Source organism: Molothrus ater, chromosome 5 (assembly GCF_012460135.2).
Source record: "Molothrus ater isolate BHLD 08-10-18 breed brown headed cowbird chromosome 5, BPBGC_Mater_1.1, whole genome shotgun sequence".
Taxonomy (NCBI): domain Eukaryota; kingdom Metazoa; phylum Chordata; class Aves; order Passeriformes; family Icteridae; genus Molothrus; species Molothrus ater.
In genome coordinates this window covers 58,220,957-58,239,070 of record NC_050482.2, presented here as the reverse complement: position 1 = coordinate 58,239,070, position 18,114 = coordinate 58,220,957, and the positions used below count along the sequence as shown (strand labels likewise).

The 18,114-nt window shown below is 41.2% G+C and overlaps 1 protein-coding gene across 1 annotated transcript; it reads right to left on the bottom strand.

Annotated features, from left to right (window-relative positions):
• Positions 1-788: 788 nt before the first annotated feature.
• Positions 789-17,483, bottom strand: DNAI7 (dynein axonemal intermediate chain 7). Its single transcript, XM_054514803.1, is given in 16 exon segments — positions 789-1,136; positions 1,708-1,821; positions 1,999-2,166; positions 2,614-2,828; positions 3,075-3,219; positions 3,912-4,069; positions 6,372-6,477; positions 8,152-8,277; positions 8,279-8,432; positions 9,521-9,624; positions 10,634-10,780; positions 11,527-11,664; positions 13,890-13,991; positions 14,913-15,004; positions 15,963-15,999; positions 17,203-17,483. Coding segments are annotated over 16 exon segments (2,145 nt in total). The 5' UTR covers positions 17,266-17,483; the 3' UTR covers positions 789-860.
• Positions 17,484-18,114: the final 631 nt, after the last annotated feature.

The following is an 18,114-nucleotide window of genomic DNA, read 5'->3' as shown; positions in this document are numbered from 1 at the left end:
ATAATCTGTTCTTGTGGTTGTTGGGTTTAGATTTATTGATTAAATTCATTCATCAAAAAATTGCCTTTATTTTTTAAGAGTTCAAAGATGAGCATTTGTTCTGCCTAATGGTACAGCTTTGCAATAAAAGATTTGCTTTCCTACATCCTTTCCCCACCCTATAGAGATGATTTTGGTAATGTAACAAAAAAAGTGTAGTGCTTAGGGCATGCTTTGGTTTTCCCTAATTACAGGTAGCAGTTTTTGGCTTTCAAAGCATTCTTCATTTGACTGTACACATAAATTTATTACAAATAATCACTGATTAAGATCAACTTTTTGGGGTTGTGATACACAAACAACATCCAAACTTGCAGAAGAGATGCTCCTCCAGTGTCTGGGCTGCATATTCAGACATCTGAGGATGGATGCAGATACTTCAATTAGGGCAGGGAAGGGTTAAGAAGTGTAGTTCTGTCCCCTCTTATGGTTCCTCATTTGTAACAATTTGTGACATCAGGTACACTGCATTAAATGTGTCCTGGTTTTATGCATTGTTGCAAACCAGTCCTAAATGGAAAAATACTTATATATATATATATATATATATATATATATATATATATATATATAAATGCAAATGCTTTTGTGACAAACTTGTAAGGAAGACTTGGCGTTGGTTACCAGTTGTGTTTTGTTGCAGTTCTTATTGTGGTCTGGCCACAATTGAATAAAGAATTTATTTTGCTTGAACAAAGATAAAATGTTTGCATTTCAGAACCTGTTTCAGTGTTTTGAATAGAAAAGGATTTAAGACTTGAAATGTAACTTTATTGAAAGCTTTTGATAATAAAGTTTTGAAGGAAAGCATGCAGTAGTATCTAAGAGTATGCTAAGACTCTGGTAGCGAGGAGCAGCTGATACACAGAATCAATGAACAGGCAGCCAGCTCTTTCCACTTTATCCATGGCTTCATTGCTGGCAGAATCCTTGACCATATGATAGAGTGTGGAGTGAAATTCAGACTCTTCTTCCAGCTCTTCTGAAAAAGCCTCACTGGTTTCAGTGAGCTTGAGGTGTTGCACTTTCTCACCATTGAACATCAGAAGAGACCAGTGGTTGCCTTTGGCAGAACCTGCCGTGAGATGTTCGCTCACCTATTGCAGGAAGAAATGCACTGAGGGGAAGCCTGGGCCATTGTCAGAGTACAAATTCCAATATTTGTGTGTCCCATGCATTTAACCTGAGAGTGAGACAGCCACTGCAGCTCTCACAGTGGGCTGTGCTGCCTTTGTCCAGCCACGCGTGGGAGTGTTTGTCTGGCTGGGAGACGTTTTAACCATGTGTTTTAGTTCACAGGTGGAGACAAACCAACAGAGAGGTTGCTCATTGCCTGTTTTGCAGCAGGGAGCAAGAGAAACCCTACAGGCAGGAAGAAAGTCCCAGCTGTTCTTTAAAAAGCTGGCAGAGCAGATAGCTGATTTTCAAGGGGCCTCTGGAGAGCATGAAGCTCTGTCACCCCAGCTCTGGCTAAAGCCTCCCTTGGTGACTTTTCATTTTCCTTAGCAAGTGTCTTTGTTGCTGAGCCTTGTGTCCCCTGAGAGCTCTCAGGTGCAGCCTGTGACACTGAACTGAGGCAGGGGCTGAAGCCACCACGGTGAGTTAATTGTTTCTAACTGGGGATGGGGTCAGTGCCAGCCTGCCCTGGAAGTCTGGGACTCCACAAACCTTGAACACAACTTGCTCTGGCCCTGCTTCTCCATTCCACTTGCTGTGAGCAAAAGCAAAAGCAGCTGTGAGCAGAGCCATCTGTCCATAGGCCTTTACTTCTGCCAGGGCAGCCTGCAGGGCACGATACAAATCAGACAAACACATCTCTCCATCTCCCTGTGCTGCAGCAGTGCCAGAGCCTGCTTTACTCAGCCCTGCCTCAGCTGGCAGCACAGCAGCTCCCAGGGCAGCAAAGGGTGACCTGAGGAAAAACAGGGAAAAGCCACCAGGAACTCCTCTGTCACTCACCTTCCTGGGCACAGGGACATACTTGGGAGAGTACTCTGCTGGGAAAATGTTCACTCCAGCTCTTTTCAAAGCTGCTCTGAGGGCAAGAGGACTCATCCATTTCCCTGTGATGTGGGAAAGCACCTCCTCCTCTTCCACCACTACTGAAGACAACATACACTGATTATCCTGTTGTACAAACCAGTGAAAGCAACTTATGGTCATGGAAGCTCCTTTCTGGTTTAGGCTTCAAATATTGATATTTTTGCTATGCTGGGTATTATTACCCACATCATCTGCTACTCTGGGCTGTGCCCTTTCAGCCAGCCTTGTGTAGGAATCAGAAATTACACTGGTGTACTGATTTATACACCTATGAACAGATGGGTAATCATGAGTAGCTTGAACTTTGGGAAGAAACAAGAAGCATGAGTAGTAGGCTGCTAGAACTCTCTGTATTTCTCTTGGTAGAGCTGAGAGGAGAGGGGAACACTTTTCAGCTCTCTAACAGGTGGAACAGGCTTGAATGCAGCAAGGCAAAACCAGCAGCAAAGCACTGACTAAAACTGAAATCAGGGACAATAATTATGGGGCTTTTTATCTGCAAATGTTTGATTAAAAAATTACTGACAGTACCTTAATTTGTATCTGAATGGTTGCAAAGACTGCAGTAACTGTGAAGAGTCCTTCATCCACACCAGTAGGGTGCAATTCCCAGGCCTGATAGGGCAGGTTCAGGTGAGCATCCTGGAGAAGGGCTACTGTATAAAAGTCACCCATGCTAAAGGTGATGCTCTTTTCTTCTGCTTCATAGGTTATCTTGCTGATGCCATCAGTTCTCCACCATTGGCCTGGACAAAGAGGATGGAAAGATGTACATGGAAGGCTTCTGGCAGTAATGCTGAAGTAAAACAAACCAAAGAAGTAGAAATAAAAAGAAAATGTAAAATCCCCAAATCAATTAACATTCAAATCCCCAAACTATTTCTGGGCTCCAAACTGGCCCTTATTTTTACAGCTGGATTGTAACAAGAGTCCAACTCAGGTATAAATTCCACTATTCAAATTTGAAACAAATTTTTGTCTTAAGTTCAGACCTGCAGGATCCCATCGGGCTACCACAGGCACTTTAAAATAAATCACATTATCAGGGAGCCTCAGGGTTATCTGTACTGCTTCCTGGGTGCCATCTTCAGCCTTTCCTGGGGAATATGGATACACCTCCAATCCAACATCCAGCAGCTTTGGCAAGAGAGGAAAAGGACAGATAAGGGGTTTATCAGAAAATGCAGGTTTTTTTCTTTGAGTTCATCTAACACTGCAAAGCTTTTTAACACCCATTGAAAATGGTTTGCTAATACTGCACCTTTCCAAGCTCAGCTTTGGAGGCAGGAGAAGAGCAGCTACCAGGAGGCCTTGGGCCCTTCCTGTGCTGCTGCAGGCACCCTCAGGGCAGGGCCCAGGGGGCACAGCCATTCCTCACAGAGCCCAGCCTCAGACACCAGGGGAGGCAAAGGCAGCTGTAATCCCACTGTCCCCACAGTGCCAGAGGGAAGGGGAGGTCACAGGGGCTGGGAATCAACATCCTGGGCCTCTTCCCCTGCCCACAGTCCTGCTCTCTGGGTTTGGCTTTTTGGGAATTTTGCTTATTAAAGGTTTCCAGCTTCAGTGCCCTCTGTGGGGTAGGGCAGTGCTAGAGGAAACCAGAACCCAGTGCCCACAGTCCTCAACCAGCCTGCAGAGCCTGGAGCTGAACCAGCAGTGGTTTTTGGTACCACTGTGCTTCCACCTTTCACACGTGAAAAACTGATGATTTGTAAACCTTGCCTGGTCAGTTTGCTGTCAGGAACTCGCGTGCAGTGCATGTGACAGCAGTGACAAACCTCAGGAGCAGCTCCTCAGGGCCACCAGGGCTGCTCCCTGTCCTCCCTCACCTCCACCATGGTCCAGTCCCCGACGTCCTGGGCCTGGGGTGGCAGCTGCAGGGCAGAGATGTGGAACACGCCCCCCACGGGCACCAGCTGCTCCAAATCCACAACCTGAGGCGCCTCTTCTCTGCCTCCCGGCTCCTCCTGCAGCGGGGCCTCCTCCTCTGGAAAGTGCAGCGGACAGCAGGAGTTCAGCGGGCGCTCAACCTCACCGACATCGCCCTGCGCCGAGGCTCTCCCAGCGCTGGGAGTGCCTCCCTCTGCAGCGTTCCGGCCCCATCTGCTGGCGCTCCTCGGCATCACTGGAACCGGGGACAGCAGCGAGCTGGGCAATGAAAAGCGCTCGGGACTGGGGCTGAGCTTTTGGATTTGGAGTTCCAAATGCTTTCCGTGGGAATAAGGTTTTACTGACAGAATGAGTCCATCGTTACCCACAGAAGAATTTCACAAGCACAATAATACCATAGATTCTGGACAAGTTTAGTAAGATTCTATTGATATGAAAAGAAATTAAGCAAATAAAGATATATATAAAAATAAGGCACTAAGCAGTCATGTGCTGAAGGTGAAAGACATAGTAATTGGGAAGAGCAAGAGGATTTAACATGAAACACAATTTTCAGGTAACAAAGGTAATTCCTTTTTTTTTCCTATGCATAATTACATATGTATCATATAATTACAAATGTATGAACTTAACATTTAATTAGTTGGAAAATGTTAGTAAAAGGCAGAAACACCATGGAAAAATGGCCATAAATATTTTCTTTAAAAAAGCAAACCAGCCCACATAAAACATCACATGGAGGAGAGGAGTTGTTGTTGACAGGAATCAAGAAAAAGGTGTTCAATACAGTAAAAGCAGCTATTCTAATTGTTATGAAACTTGCTCTGAGAGAATAAGACCATATCAAAAAATGAGAATGCTTTCTATAAATTGTCTTCAAGCTTAAAAAAAAAAAAAGTGAAAATGGTGTTAATTTAATATCAGATTTAGTTACATTCTGCAGAGGTTATACTCTACTGTATCACACACCATCTTTTACAGTTATTCTGAACAACAAACTTACCAAGTAGCAAAAAACATTTCAGTGCATTTTACAGTGTAGCTTACACTTTAACTTGTTTTTTAAAATAATAATACAAAACTATCTAAGTATCTTCTAAAGAAACTATTTATTGTCCCAAGGTAACTTATCTCCTTAACAGAGGCACAATAAAGGTAAATCCAGAGAAACTGTCACTGTTCTCTGTTGTTGCATTTTTGGTTTTTAACCCTCATTTACCTGGCTCGTTGTTTTGAACTTAAGGTAACTGAGCATCCTCTCACTGCTCTTCTCAAACGTGATTGAAAGAGTTTACAAACCATGAGCGTGCCAGAAAAAAGAGTTTTTTCCTTCTTTCCTTATTAAAACAGATGAAAAAGCTGGAAAACACTCAGGTATAATTGTGCACATCTGTGCACATCCACTTCATCTAATACTGTGGTAGGGGCTTTCAAAGCCTGACAGAAATAAAATACAAATTCCTCCACATGAGGCCCAAGACCTTTATGTTCTTTTGAAAACCTTGCTTTTAGGGTCTCGTCTGACAACTGGTTCTCTGGACTGTGCTCCGTCCAAAGTGTTGTGGGTGGGGTTTGTTTTTTTACCAGAAGAAAAAGGCTGTAAAGTGGAGCTAAATTATGCTAATAGTTGTTTGCAGTTGTTTTATTTAAGTCAGTACCACAAGAAAACTCATTCTTGTTAAACCAAAGGACAATGCCACAACACTGAAGAAATTTGTAACTTATGTGGGACATACAAACAGTTTTATTTCCTAGGATTAGGCCCTCTCACTTGAAGCACCCATTTAGGTAATACTCAGTACCATCCCACACTACACCAATGCCTACCATGATATGCATTGGAATCATCATTTTCTGAGGAAGTAAATCTCCCCAGAGCCTGGAGACTCATAAAGATTGTGTGTCTCACCCATAAATGTATGTATAATAATATACATATCTATAGAAACATGATAAACATGTATATAAGCATAAATAATAAATACATTAAAATAAGTGTGGGGACAAACTCCATTTTCCTATCTGTCCTGTTATCTCCCCTCATGATTTAACAATCATTAATAGAAATGTCAACAAAACTCAAGTGATATCAAAACATCCCTATATTTATAAGCTTTGCTCCATTCACATGGAGATATTGCAGTGTTTCCATGGATCATGGAATGGCCTGGGTTGGGAAGGACCTTAAAGTCAGTTCCACCCCCCTGGGCACCTTCCACTATCCCAGGTTGCTCCAAGCCCCATCCAGCCTGGCCTTGGACACTTCCAGGGATGAGGCAGCCACAGCTTCTCTGGGCACCCTGTGCCAGGGCCTCACCACCCTCACAGGGAATTTTTAACACATAAAATACTTAGCCTAAGTACTTTTGTAGTGCTGCACATAAAAAATAACCAAATACCTTGTGATGATGCATCCAAAATTTCTGAATTCTTCTCAATTTCCTCCTGTGTCTCTTTTATATCATCTGTGTTATTGCTGGTCCCTTTCAGTGAGGCAGAACTCTCCTAGACAAAAAGCAAGAGACATTTTTCCATTAGTCAGAGACAAACACAATGAAGAAGAAGGTATCACCTCCTTCAAGGAGGCCCAAGGAGAAGGGATACACAAACATTTGTACCAATCTTGCTACAGGGTCAAGGTTTTAAGAGAAATAATTTCTATCTAGCTATCAAAACTATTTTGATTAAAGATACTCTCTGGTTTGGAACTGGATTTAGAGATAAAGTAATTACTTCATTTCCACTGCAAATTCCATCTTGAGCTCCCTGAGTACCAAACCAGCACCCAACACTTTTTCAGCAGAGTGTGCACTCAAAACTTGTGCTTTTTGATGATTTTACAGTCAGCAGAGTGGCACAAAGTAAAATGCATGTCGAGGCTGAGTCCAAACCAACAGTGAAACTGTGCCAGAACCCCATCTGTAGCTTTGGCCTGTGCCTGGCCCAGGAGATTTATTCCCTTTCACACTGTATTTCATTGTATTTACACCCAGCAATGTGGGGGAGCTCAAGGTACATCCCCTGGATTTCCAGACAAATATCTAATGCAGACAGGGATTCATTCATGCCACAGCACACTCCTCTGGAGGCACAGCACCTTCTGTGCCTGCCAGCATTGCAGAGAACACACATCTCCTCAAACAGGACAGGAGGTGAGAGGACAGAAGCTGAGAGAAGTGGAGCCTTCAGAGGGAAGAGGAAAATCCACAAAATGGATTGAGAGAAAGAGCACCAAGATCTGGGAAAGAAAAAGAGAGGGAATAAAATGAAGCAGCTTAAAGAAAATCTGAGTAATGTAGGTGAAAAGTGCCAAAAGATAAGATTTGTCATATAAAAAAAGAAAAAAGGAACCAAGAGAAGCAGGATTTCAAGCACTGATTCATTACAAGGTGTTGGGGACTGAAAAGGAGAAAAGCCATGATTGTGGACAGAGGTTCAATCCCTGTTTGATCCCTGTATGGATCCCAGAATTCATTCACTTAAGAGTTGGACTCAAGGATCCTTGTGGGTCCCTTTCCACTCGTATTATCACATGAAATTGCTCCAAACATAGTAAGAAGGCCTAAAACTTGATGTTTTGTCAGTATTTCTGCATAATTTCAGGTGAGAACACAGAGCATTTATCTGAAAGTCACAGATAAATAGACAGAGTAAAAACCCCAAATGAAGTATGGACAACACAAAACCAAGCAACCTCCATCACACCTAAAGCCAAGATATTCCATGGAAGAGAGCTGAGGAAGAGGACAGGCAGCCAGAAATCATACTTGAAAAGGCTCTATCAGCAAAGGGTCAGCACACAAACATGGAACAGCCAGGCACTTCACAGCCAACACCTGCTGAACTCTGAATCTTAGTCTGCATGCTGCAAATTTCCCTAAAATTGGATTCCTGCTGAGATTTTGTGGGACTGTCAGTTTTGCAGAAGCAGAATCCATTAATCTGTATTTATGCCAGAGATTTATAGAAATATCTTGCAATGGCACTTCATGCTCGATCCTTCTCTTAAACCAAACGCCAATTGCATAGCCTATCCAAACTTCCCATCTTTGCATTCCCTTGAGAAGATCTATGACACTGTTGACACAAGCTGCCTTTTCTATAAAACATTTAAGGATATGGCTGTCCTGCACAGGACACTGTGACTGAGCCTGAAGTTTACAAGAGGTTTTTACCCACCTTTCTGCTCTTAGAACCCGTTTCTTCTGCAGCAGGCACGCTGGGTTCTTCCCTGCCTTTCTCCTCCTCTTCTCCTGGTCCTTGCCCAGTGTCCTCTGGCAGCTCAGCTGACTCCAGGGTGGCTGAGGGCCCCCCGCCTCGGCAGCCCCTGGCACTGCAGCCACAGGGGAGACACGTGGTCGTAGTGGGTGTGCAGCAGGCGAACGGCCACGCTGCTCAGAGCCAGGGACATGGGCAGCTCAAAGGCGTGCCCTGCCCCCTGGAACACGTGGTCCTTGAACCTGGCAAGGGCAGGGACACAGCAACAGGGCCTGGTGAGATGGCAGCACTTCATTTGGTGCTTCCCCACAAACGGCACATCTCTTCTGGCATTTGTTGAGTGTCTGAGAAATGCTGTGGGATGGCACAGTGCTGGTGCTGGCAGCTGTCTGTGAGACCCTCCAGTAAAGCCACAACTGCATCAAGGGGATCAGAACTCTCAAAAATAAGTCTTGACAGGATGGCAATGAGGCAGGATCAGATGACAGCTCTTCTAGAAACTACATTTCTGGTACAACTGACTAATTTATTGGGAAAAATCCCTGCACAGCTGGGTTACATCACTCTTAGCAGCTTTCAAAATAATTCAAAGAATACTTACTTTTGAATAAGATAAGCTAGTCACAAGTTCTAAAAATCTTCCAGTAAAGCAACACTTAGCTTTTAATTGTTGGTTGAATATTTTAAGTGCACCTCTCTGCTGCCCACAAGGCTTTAACCCTTAACCCATATGGGTTCTTCCTGCAGGTCAGTCTGACACTGCTCAGCACCCACCCTTCTACTTATCTTAACAAAACTCACAGCAACAGGTCCTTAGTCTAACTAAAGTCCTTTTAATAACTTATTCCTTACATTTATGGAGTGGGAGTAGGAAGTCTGCTCAAGAATCTCATTTTGGCAATGTGCCATTTATATGGTAATCCAATAAAAACACAAGATTTAGATTCAGAAATGATAGTGCATCCCAGGCTCTAAAATATTTTCTCTAACTGAGCACAAAGTATCATTCACTGCTTTGCAAGCAACTGGAACAACTTAGAAAATATTAAATGCATCAGCAAGAAACACTGCTTCCAGAGGAATTTCAATTCTCTGCATGAGCTTTACTGTTTTTCTTCCAAATTTGTTCTGGCAGTGACAGGGGTCTGCTGCTGCATTTTAAGAAAGAAATTTATATATCTCTAAACCACTCCTTAGCAGCAGCCAGCACTGAGAGTCTGCAGAATGGATGCTATTCAACAACAAAAAAAAGATTATGAGAAATTGATTCTTAGTGTTTACTCAACAAAGCCAGGCCTCATTTCAAATTAATAATTTCAGTGTACTGTACCTTGCTTTCTTCTTCAGATTGGCCCAAATACAGAAAGTAACATTTTTATCCTTTAGGACTGTGTGCATATTCCCAGTTTCAGAATCTTCATACATACTAGCTATCTACAAAGAAAAAAGCCAATTAAATCATATGTTATTTATTTCACATTGATTTACCTACATTTTCTTGAATAAATAAATGTTAAAAATACATGTAAGAATGAAAAGGCACCAGACCAAGCCCAGCTGTGTTGTATTTATATATTAAAGCACAACAGTTACAAACTCAAATCTATTGCTTAAAATTTTAACTACATTGCTTTTTTTTTCTCTGACTTCATAAATTCTGTGAGCCAAGTACTGCCAAATGTGGGTTCTTCCATTATTTCCCTAATTCTCAGGATAAATTATAAAAAATAAACAAAAAAAGGATTTACTGAGCAATAATGGACTCCTACCCCAGATACACTGTACAGATTATTTTATCATTTAGGCAGCATCAAACTTGTGAAATACTAATTCTGTTGGGAGCTTAATCCTAAATTCAGGAAATAAGAATTCAACATTTCTTAATTTGCAGGTGGTTTTGACTGTGCACTGGTTCACTATTTTACTAATATTCCTTTGCTAAACATACTTTATATATATGATCAATATTCTTGAAATAGCAAGGTCACTACCTACACATGCAGCTCAGAAAACTGACTCTCCAGCACAATTTCATTTTCTAGTTTGACTACTCTTCACCTTTCCCAAGATCTTAGTTTCAAAAATATTTTAATTACATGAACTTGTATTAAAAAAATGTGTACAAGGCAACCTTATGAGTTGCTTTTCACATCTACAGTTTTTTGGTACAGTCAACAAATTTCATACAGCACCTCTTGTTATCATCATCCCCAAGTCTCACAAAATTTCCCAGTAGTTTATTCTTGAGATTTCCCACTGTAAAGTTCAGATTTTCAGGAGTTTTGAGTAATTAAAGTCTGGTGAGTGCTATAAACATGATTTGAAACTCACAGACTCATCTCTGTGGCAGTTTAGGACCAAACAGAGCCAAGCATCATTGAAGGACACTTGGTGTTAACTTATGTGTGCAAATCACAGCTTTGAAGCAGTAAAGCTCACTCACTTTGAGCAGGTTCTGGGTAGCATCATTGTATTTCTGGTGAAGCAGATCCTGCAATTGCAGAATAACTTCCTGGTACTGGTCTCGTTGTTTGTCTGTGATCTCTCCTGGTGCTGCCTCCAACAGAAGAAACTCCAACTTCTCAACCAACTAGAAAACATTTACATGGGAGAAGTATCTGTTGTGACACCATCCTTAACATATTGTGTGTTCTGTCATAAAAAATGAGGCACACCTACTTCCTTTGCATTAAAACAGATTTTGGTCAGAAAAATAACCTTTTTTTTAATATAGACAGATAAGAAATCCAACTCAGAATCAAACCAACCCAATGAAACCTGTATTACACATGCAACTTCCCCCCCCAGTTTCCAGAAGGCTCGATTTAACTTTCTGAAAAACAACGTAAAGTCAGAACAAATGAAAATAAGAGCCTGAATTTACAGAGCAGGCACAGACTGCTAAAAATTGCTTCACAAGCTATCAATGGCTGATGACTTCTGTTGGTAAAAATCAATTCTGGGAACTTTTGCTCTTACATGACATTTTACTGGCTCAATGTTACAAAATGAGGTTTTTGCCCACCAAAGCATTTATATCTGACATTAGCTTGTATGCTCTGGTTTAAAATGGAAGGGAGAATGGATGTTGGAATGCTAGACCTCAGTGTAAGAAACACAGCAAAAGTCCCTTAAATGCATATTGAAAGTCAATACACATCTTCTTCAGGGTTAACAACAGATCTCTAATTTAGGAAAAATAGAAAAATTGAAGAAAAACTTCTAGGTGTTGAAGGTCTTTCACTCATTTGGCCATGAAAAATGGGAAAATAGAGTTAGAGAGGGCTGTTAAGGATATGTTAAGCTTAAAATGAAATGCACCATTTAAACACTTACATGCAGCACCACTTCCTCCTTCTCCATCACAAGCTGGACATCCTGATCTTGGTCATCACGCCACAGGCTCATGAAAGTGTTGATTTCCTGAGGTACAGTGGGGTCAGGAGTCCCATCACAGCTCAGGTAGTGCTCCCACTGCAGGAGAGTTCAGAGAAAAGTGGATACAGGTGTGCTGCACACTGCTATTACAAGAAAAAGGAGGATTCTGAAAGACAAATACATTATAGTGACAAATTCACACCTGCATCTAAACAGGATTCTAACACCACCTGGTTTATTATCCCTATGCCAGGAAAAAAAGGTTTACTTTGATATTAATGTGTTAAGATGCTTCTGCCCACCTCACACTTGTTTATACCTATTTATCAGTGGATTCTGCTCTGCTCCACAAAAGCAATGAATTCAGTACCTGCCATAAGGGAGGGGTTGGAAGAATAAAATGACTGAGAACAGAAACGAGGAAGGTGCAGGTGGAAGAGGCAAGTGGGTCTCAGATCAGATTCTGCCAAGAAAACTGAAAATTCCTACACTGGCAATAAAGTTGATTAGGAGCCTCTACTGCAACACATTTACTCCTCCTTTCTCTGCCTCTGAAGGAGATTTCCTCTCCCTTACCAGCATCAATTATCCTGTTGCAGAAACCTCTGGTAGGAATGTGAAATCCTAGATTAGGGCTTTTTAAAAATAATTTTATTTTCAAATTAATTCTTGGTCATTCCTATAGAGGTGGAAAGAAAAAATCAGTGGCAGACTAAACCCACTTAATGCCAAACATAAGCCTAACATTGGCTCATGGCATCAATTTATCACCCATAATGGAACTTTTTTCATCCATAGAATAGGATATTAAGAAAAGATTGCCCCCCGTTTGCTGTGAAGATTAACAACCCCATGTTACTGAAAATTGCATTGCAAAGGAAAATGTATCTTTTAAAGCAAAAGCACTTATAGGATTGCATTCTCAACCACTTCCACCAGCATTCCCACTGACTTCAAACAAAGCAACAATAGGGGAGTGCTGAGTGCACTGGAAACTCCTGTATAGAAGACTGGTCAATTTTCAGTAGTAAGACATCTGATTTCTTTTTTTTTACATCTTTGCACTTAAAAGAGAGCTTCACTTTTATCATCACATTCTTAGAAGTAACAGCGCTTTTTTTGAGAAAATGGGTAAATTTCATGGTAAGGTGTAAATGCATGTCTTCATCTATACTGAAATTCTTCAGAAATAGATGTGGAACCTCAGTATTTGGTATTACATATTTATTTTATCCTAAATAATCTTAACAACAAGACTAAAACAAACTCTGGTATTTCCCATAATCTATCAGTGTTTTATCAGACTTATTTTAAAATCAATAGTTCTAGTTTGTCAAAAACATCCACAAACAACAGCTGGCAATGATCACAAGCTGTAACAGGGAAATGCCAGCTGCATTCAGAGAAAAATGGTTATAGTGAGAATGGTAAAGCTGTCAAAGATCCTGTGGTACCTCCAACTTTTAAATATTTCAAAACCCAACTGAGCACCTTGATTTAACTTCAGACTTTGCCCTGCTTGGTGCAGGAGGTTGAACTGCAGGAATTTCAGAAGTCCTCTCTAACACGGGTTATCCTATGTTTGTGAAGTTGCTCTGCAGAGACTTTAACAAAATCCTTGTGTCCACAGGCCTGTAGGATATTAAACCTTTGGTTCCTTACCTGCTCAAATGTCATGATCAGACTGTTACTGAGTGATGTGTCTGCAAGATTCTCAAGAGTGAAATCTACTGTATTTCCACACCTCACCACTTCAAATTGAACTTGACAGGACATAATGCCATTGGATGATGATACAACCACCATGGATGTCACCCTAAACTGCAGACATCAACTTTTAGCAGCATTTTCCACACATTTCCAGCCCTGACCTGGGTATGTGCCACATCCTTCAAAAATCTAGCAAACCTCTCTCTCTGAATGATGACCTGTGATAGCCAGGAGCCACTGAAACAAATATTCTACAGAATTTCTTTTTAAGCCCTGACAGAACTTTTTTGGTGAAATGCTTAAAAGCAGAATGCATTACAGAAATAAAAGAGGAAGAACAGCTACCAGAACATCTGAAATTACAATTCCTTGTTACTGTTGTGGTAAGGTGTGGGGCATTGATACTTTGATCACCAAATAGGCTCCTCTTTGCCCACATTTCTTTTCTGTGTGCCCCAAAGTACAGAAGATAAGAGAGTGAGCATGGCCTGTCACTGCTTTGAGATGGAATTCAAAATGCTGTCATAGCACACACATACATTCAAGAACTGGAAGCTCCTGAAGTCTCTTCCTTGCCAAACCTCTGGGCAGATTTTGGCAAGAAAGCTTACCTTGGCTTGTTCTCTGTAATCCCTTTTCCACTGCTGTGCAGAAAGAAACTTCTGTTCCAGTGAATTATGTTGGGCTAGTTCAGACTCCCTCTCTCCTTGATACTGATAAAAAAATACGTATATCAAACAGAGCAGCTAAATATTTGGCTTATTTCTTACAATTATTTTACATAGAAGAAACAAATTGGGGATATTGAATGAGTTATTATTTAAACAAATCCAAACACTGAAAACTTGCTTTTTTTATGAAACATCCAATTGAGAAGACTGCAGTAGTTTGAAATATGTTATTGTCATCACAGTAACTGCTGAGTCATATGATAAATATAATGTGACATATGATTGCAACCTCTCACTTCAACAGTTTCCATATCAGCATCCTGGAGCCAGCCCTAATGGGAGCTGCTGAAATATGTAAGGATAATTTGGAAAAAACATGTAAAACTGTTTTATTTTTTCCCTTTTAGTTTCTATTATTTTAAGGTCATCTTCTCCCTAGGAGGAAAAAAATATTCTGTGAAGTACAAGAGGAGTAGACAAGAGTGATTCTTTAAAAAAAATTAGTTTGTTGTAAATCTTTTTTTTTCTTTTAAAACATAAAAATAGTTATCTATCATTGATCAGTTTTTGTTCTGAATGCTGGATTGTTCAGAAAAATAAATATACATAGTCTAATACACACACACACACACATATATATACATATACACAAATACAAAGCACTGTATCTGCCTGAACAGGGAACCAATTAGGAATTTGTACCAAATATCCTCATGGGGAATATGAAAAATATATTCAATTGAAAGCACAGTGGAAATGGGAAATAAAAAAAAAAGGCATTTAACTGAACTTTAGAAACACATATGACAAAAGGTAATGTATTTAAATTTATCAAAACTGGAAAATATTGTTTCCAACAATAAGTGCATAAGAAAATGAATTCCTATAAATCACTGATGTTTTACAGGCCTTGTCTCAAGTTTAGAAATAGGATTAGATTTTTTCACTGAGTAAAAGACTAACCTTTGCCTCAAGCTTTTCCAAGTGCTCTCGATACAGTCTCTCCCTTTCAAGTCTTTCTTCTTCTTCTTGTTGAGCTCGTAATAGGGCTTCAGCTGAGGATTGGGAAAGAGATCAAGGGCATAACTATGCTTTCCTAAATAAAATCTAAGAGATTATTTGATTACCAGTTGTAATGATATAACCACTATAAAATGAGCAACATAAATGTTTATCTTTCACTGCACAGAAATCTCCCATATGAAGATTGATCCAAATTAATTTGAATACTACTAAAGCACACTGGCACTGCCCCATCAGTCTGTGAGTGCTCTCTCCATCTACAGCTTCAATGGACACAGGTTCTCAATCCAAAGTCTTGAGTGAAACTCAGTGCTTTAATCCTAAATTTGTTGTCTTCTTTCCTACAACCACTAGTTTCCTACAATTTCAATTTTACAGCTCTTTGTTCATTGAAATCCACTTCAGGATCTGTTACTCCACAGTTCTTGCTTCTCTTTGCTGCCATAGGGACTAGAAAATTAGAGAGGATGTGAAAACTAGAACTGGTTCAACCTCTAAGCCTTCAGCCTAAAATGGCACAGCCTGTGTGCCATCCAGATGTTCCCAAACAGTGACTTGATGTCATCACCTCCAAGTAAATCGTGTCAAGCGTGTGCTGCACTGAGGCAAGAGCAGCAGCAGTTCCCAAATCTGCCTGTGCCCACCTGAGCTCCCACTCTCACCATAAAAGCTCACCAGTGATTAGCACTCCCTTCCTGGCAGTCACAGCATGCCCAAGCCCCCACCAGGATGGATCAATGGCAAGTTAATTCTTCCCAACTTCCTAATTGCAGTAGGAATAACTAGAGAAGAGAGTATTGCTCTGATAGGGAAGTGAGGTGCAGCATCAAGGAACAGAGAGTTTGGCCCACACCAGGAAAGAGGGAAGAACATTTCCATTTGTGAAACAGAGACAGCAATTCACATCTAGTTCAGGACATCACCTTTTGCCCCTTTATTTAAAATTAACAATTTGTCCATCACATTCCCTCAAAATGAAGTGCACATTACCTCTCAGCTTCGCTTCCTTTCCTTTCTTTGATTTTCCCTTTTTACCATTGAATTTCATGTTTGCAATAAGGGAGAAGAAAACAAATATCAGTATTATTTTAATACTCTTTGGCAGTTCTATAAGTCTCTAACTTTGCCCTTCCAATGTGATCCCTCAGTTAAGATTTTAGACTCCCTAGACAGCCAATGAAGGCCCCAGAATTGTAATGGACATTCTGAACTAAATTCTTCTCTTTTTTATGATAAGGTTGTAAAATTAATGTATTTTTCTATGCTAGACATCCCCAAACACAGCCACAACATGAGTATTAAAATCCTTTGGTTTAATGTAGAAATCGAATAGCAGGCAGATCTGCTAAGAAAGTAGATGCTACAACTTCAAACATTTTAGGAAATATTGGAAAATGTATTTTGGGACAAGCCTGGCATTTAGAATCATCTAATTCACAAGACAAAATAGCAAAGAGTTCTCTTTTCTGTTATAAAATCTCACTCCAGACAGTTCACTGTTCACCTCCAGCATATCCTAGAGTAATGATATTTTAAATTTGAGGTTCTCAGAAAGTATCTGACCACTGTTCCTTCTTCACACACACTTATTTCACACTTTGATTTCAACTATCACACATTCAGATACAAATAGCTACTTGTTCACACTACTTGGCATGGCAATAAACACATTGGCAAAAATATATATATAAATGCAACTTTGAGTACAGAGATTGCCATGAAGCTGGGACAAATACAGTGGTGACAATTAAGTGCCACCAGAGTCTGAGTCCATCTTATCACATTTGGTACCAAAGCATTCATTTGCAAAATTATCCCAAAATAATGTCAGTAAAATTCACACTTCTACCCGTTAGGATTTCAGGGAAGAATTTGTTCTTTTCATTTTGATAAATAAATAAATAAATAAACTGAAAATGGAAAACCTGCTTGTTTCAATTACTTGAAATCAAGTTTCAGTCAATTTCTTGTCACATTCCTATGACTTAACAGAGCACTGAGAAGAGTGAGATGTACAGCTGGGGAGGGGTAGATAAATTCATTATCACTGAAGTAAGAATAACCCACAGGACCAATTTATGCAACTCAGTTTCCCATGGACTTCTGCCTGTTGTCCCTTCACCCTCCTTGTTCTGTGTCTAGCTTATGGCTCAAACAACAGAATCCCAGAAGCATTCAGGCTGGAAAAGACCTCCAAGATCATCGAGTCCAAGCTGTGCCCAATCCCCACCTTGTCCCCCAGCCCAGAGTACTGAGTGCCATGTCCAGGCCTTCCTTGGACACCTCCAGGCATGGTGACTCCAAACTTCCCTGGGCAGCCCCTTCCAATGCTTGACAGACCTTCCGTGATGAAATTCCTGCTGATGTCCAACCTGACCCCTCCCCTGGCACAGCTTGAGGCCGTTCCTCGCCTCCTGTCCCTTGTTCCCTGGGAGAAGAGCCTGATTTCCCCGGGCTGCCCAATCCTGTCAGGGAGTTGTGCAGAGCCAGAAGGTCCCTCCAGAGCCTCTTTTTCTCCAGGCTCACCCCCCACCCCCCAGCTGTACCTGGTGCTCCATCCCCTTGCCCAGCCCCCTTCCCTTCTCTAGACACGCTCCAGCCCCTCCATGTCCATCGTGCAGTGAGGGGCCCAGAACTGGACACAGCACTCGAAACGCGGCCCCACCAGAGCCCAGCACAGGGGACAGTCACTGCCCTGGTTCTGCTGCCACCTCATGGCTGGGACAGAGCCAGGACACCGCCTCTCCTCTCTGCCTGGACACCCGTTGCCAAGCCAAACAAGCAGTGGCTGCGCTGGCCATGCTCCCTCTGAGCAGCGCTGCAGGAACATTTGGCTTCCCCGCTCAAGGCACAAAAGCTCGGTGTCCTGGAGACGCCTCTTCCCCCTTCAGATTCATTAACCCTGGCCAGCTGCCTCAGGAAAGAAAACAAAAAATCGGATAAAAAAATAAACTCAGCTGTGAACTACAGCGTGTTTCTGCCTACCTACCTTTTTTTTCGGAGCCTAAAAGATCAGAAGAGGGGAAAAAAGGAAAGAGAACATCAGAAAACAATGTATCAGCTAGAAAGGAGTAATTAGAAAAATAGTATTATTCTGTTAAAATTAAATGTGATTATCTATTGAAAAACTATAATGATAAGA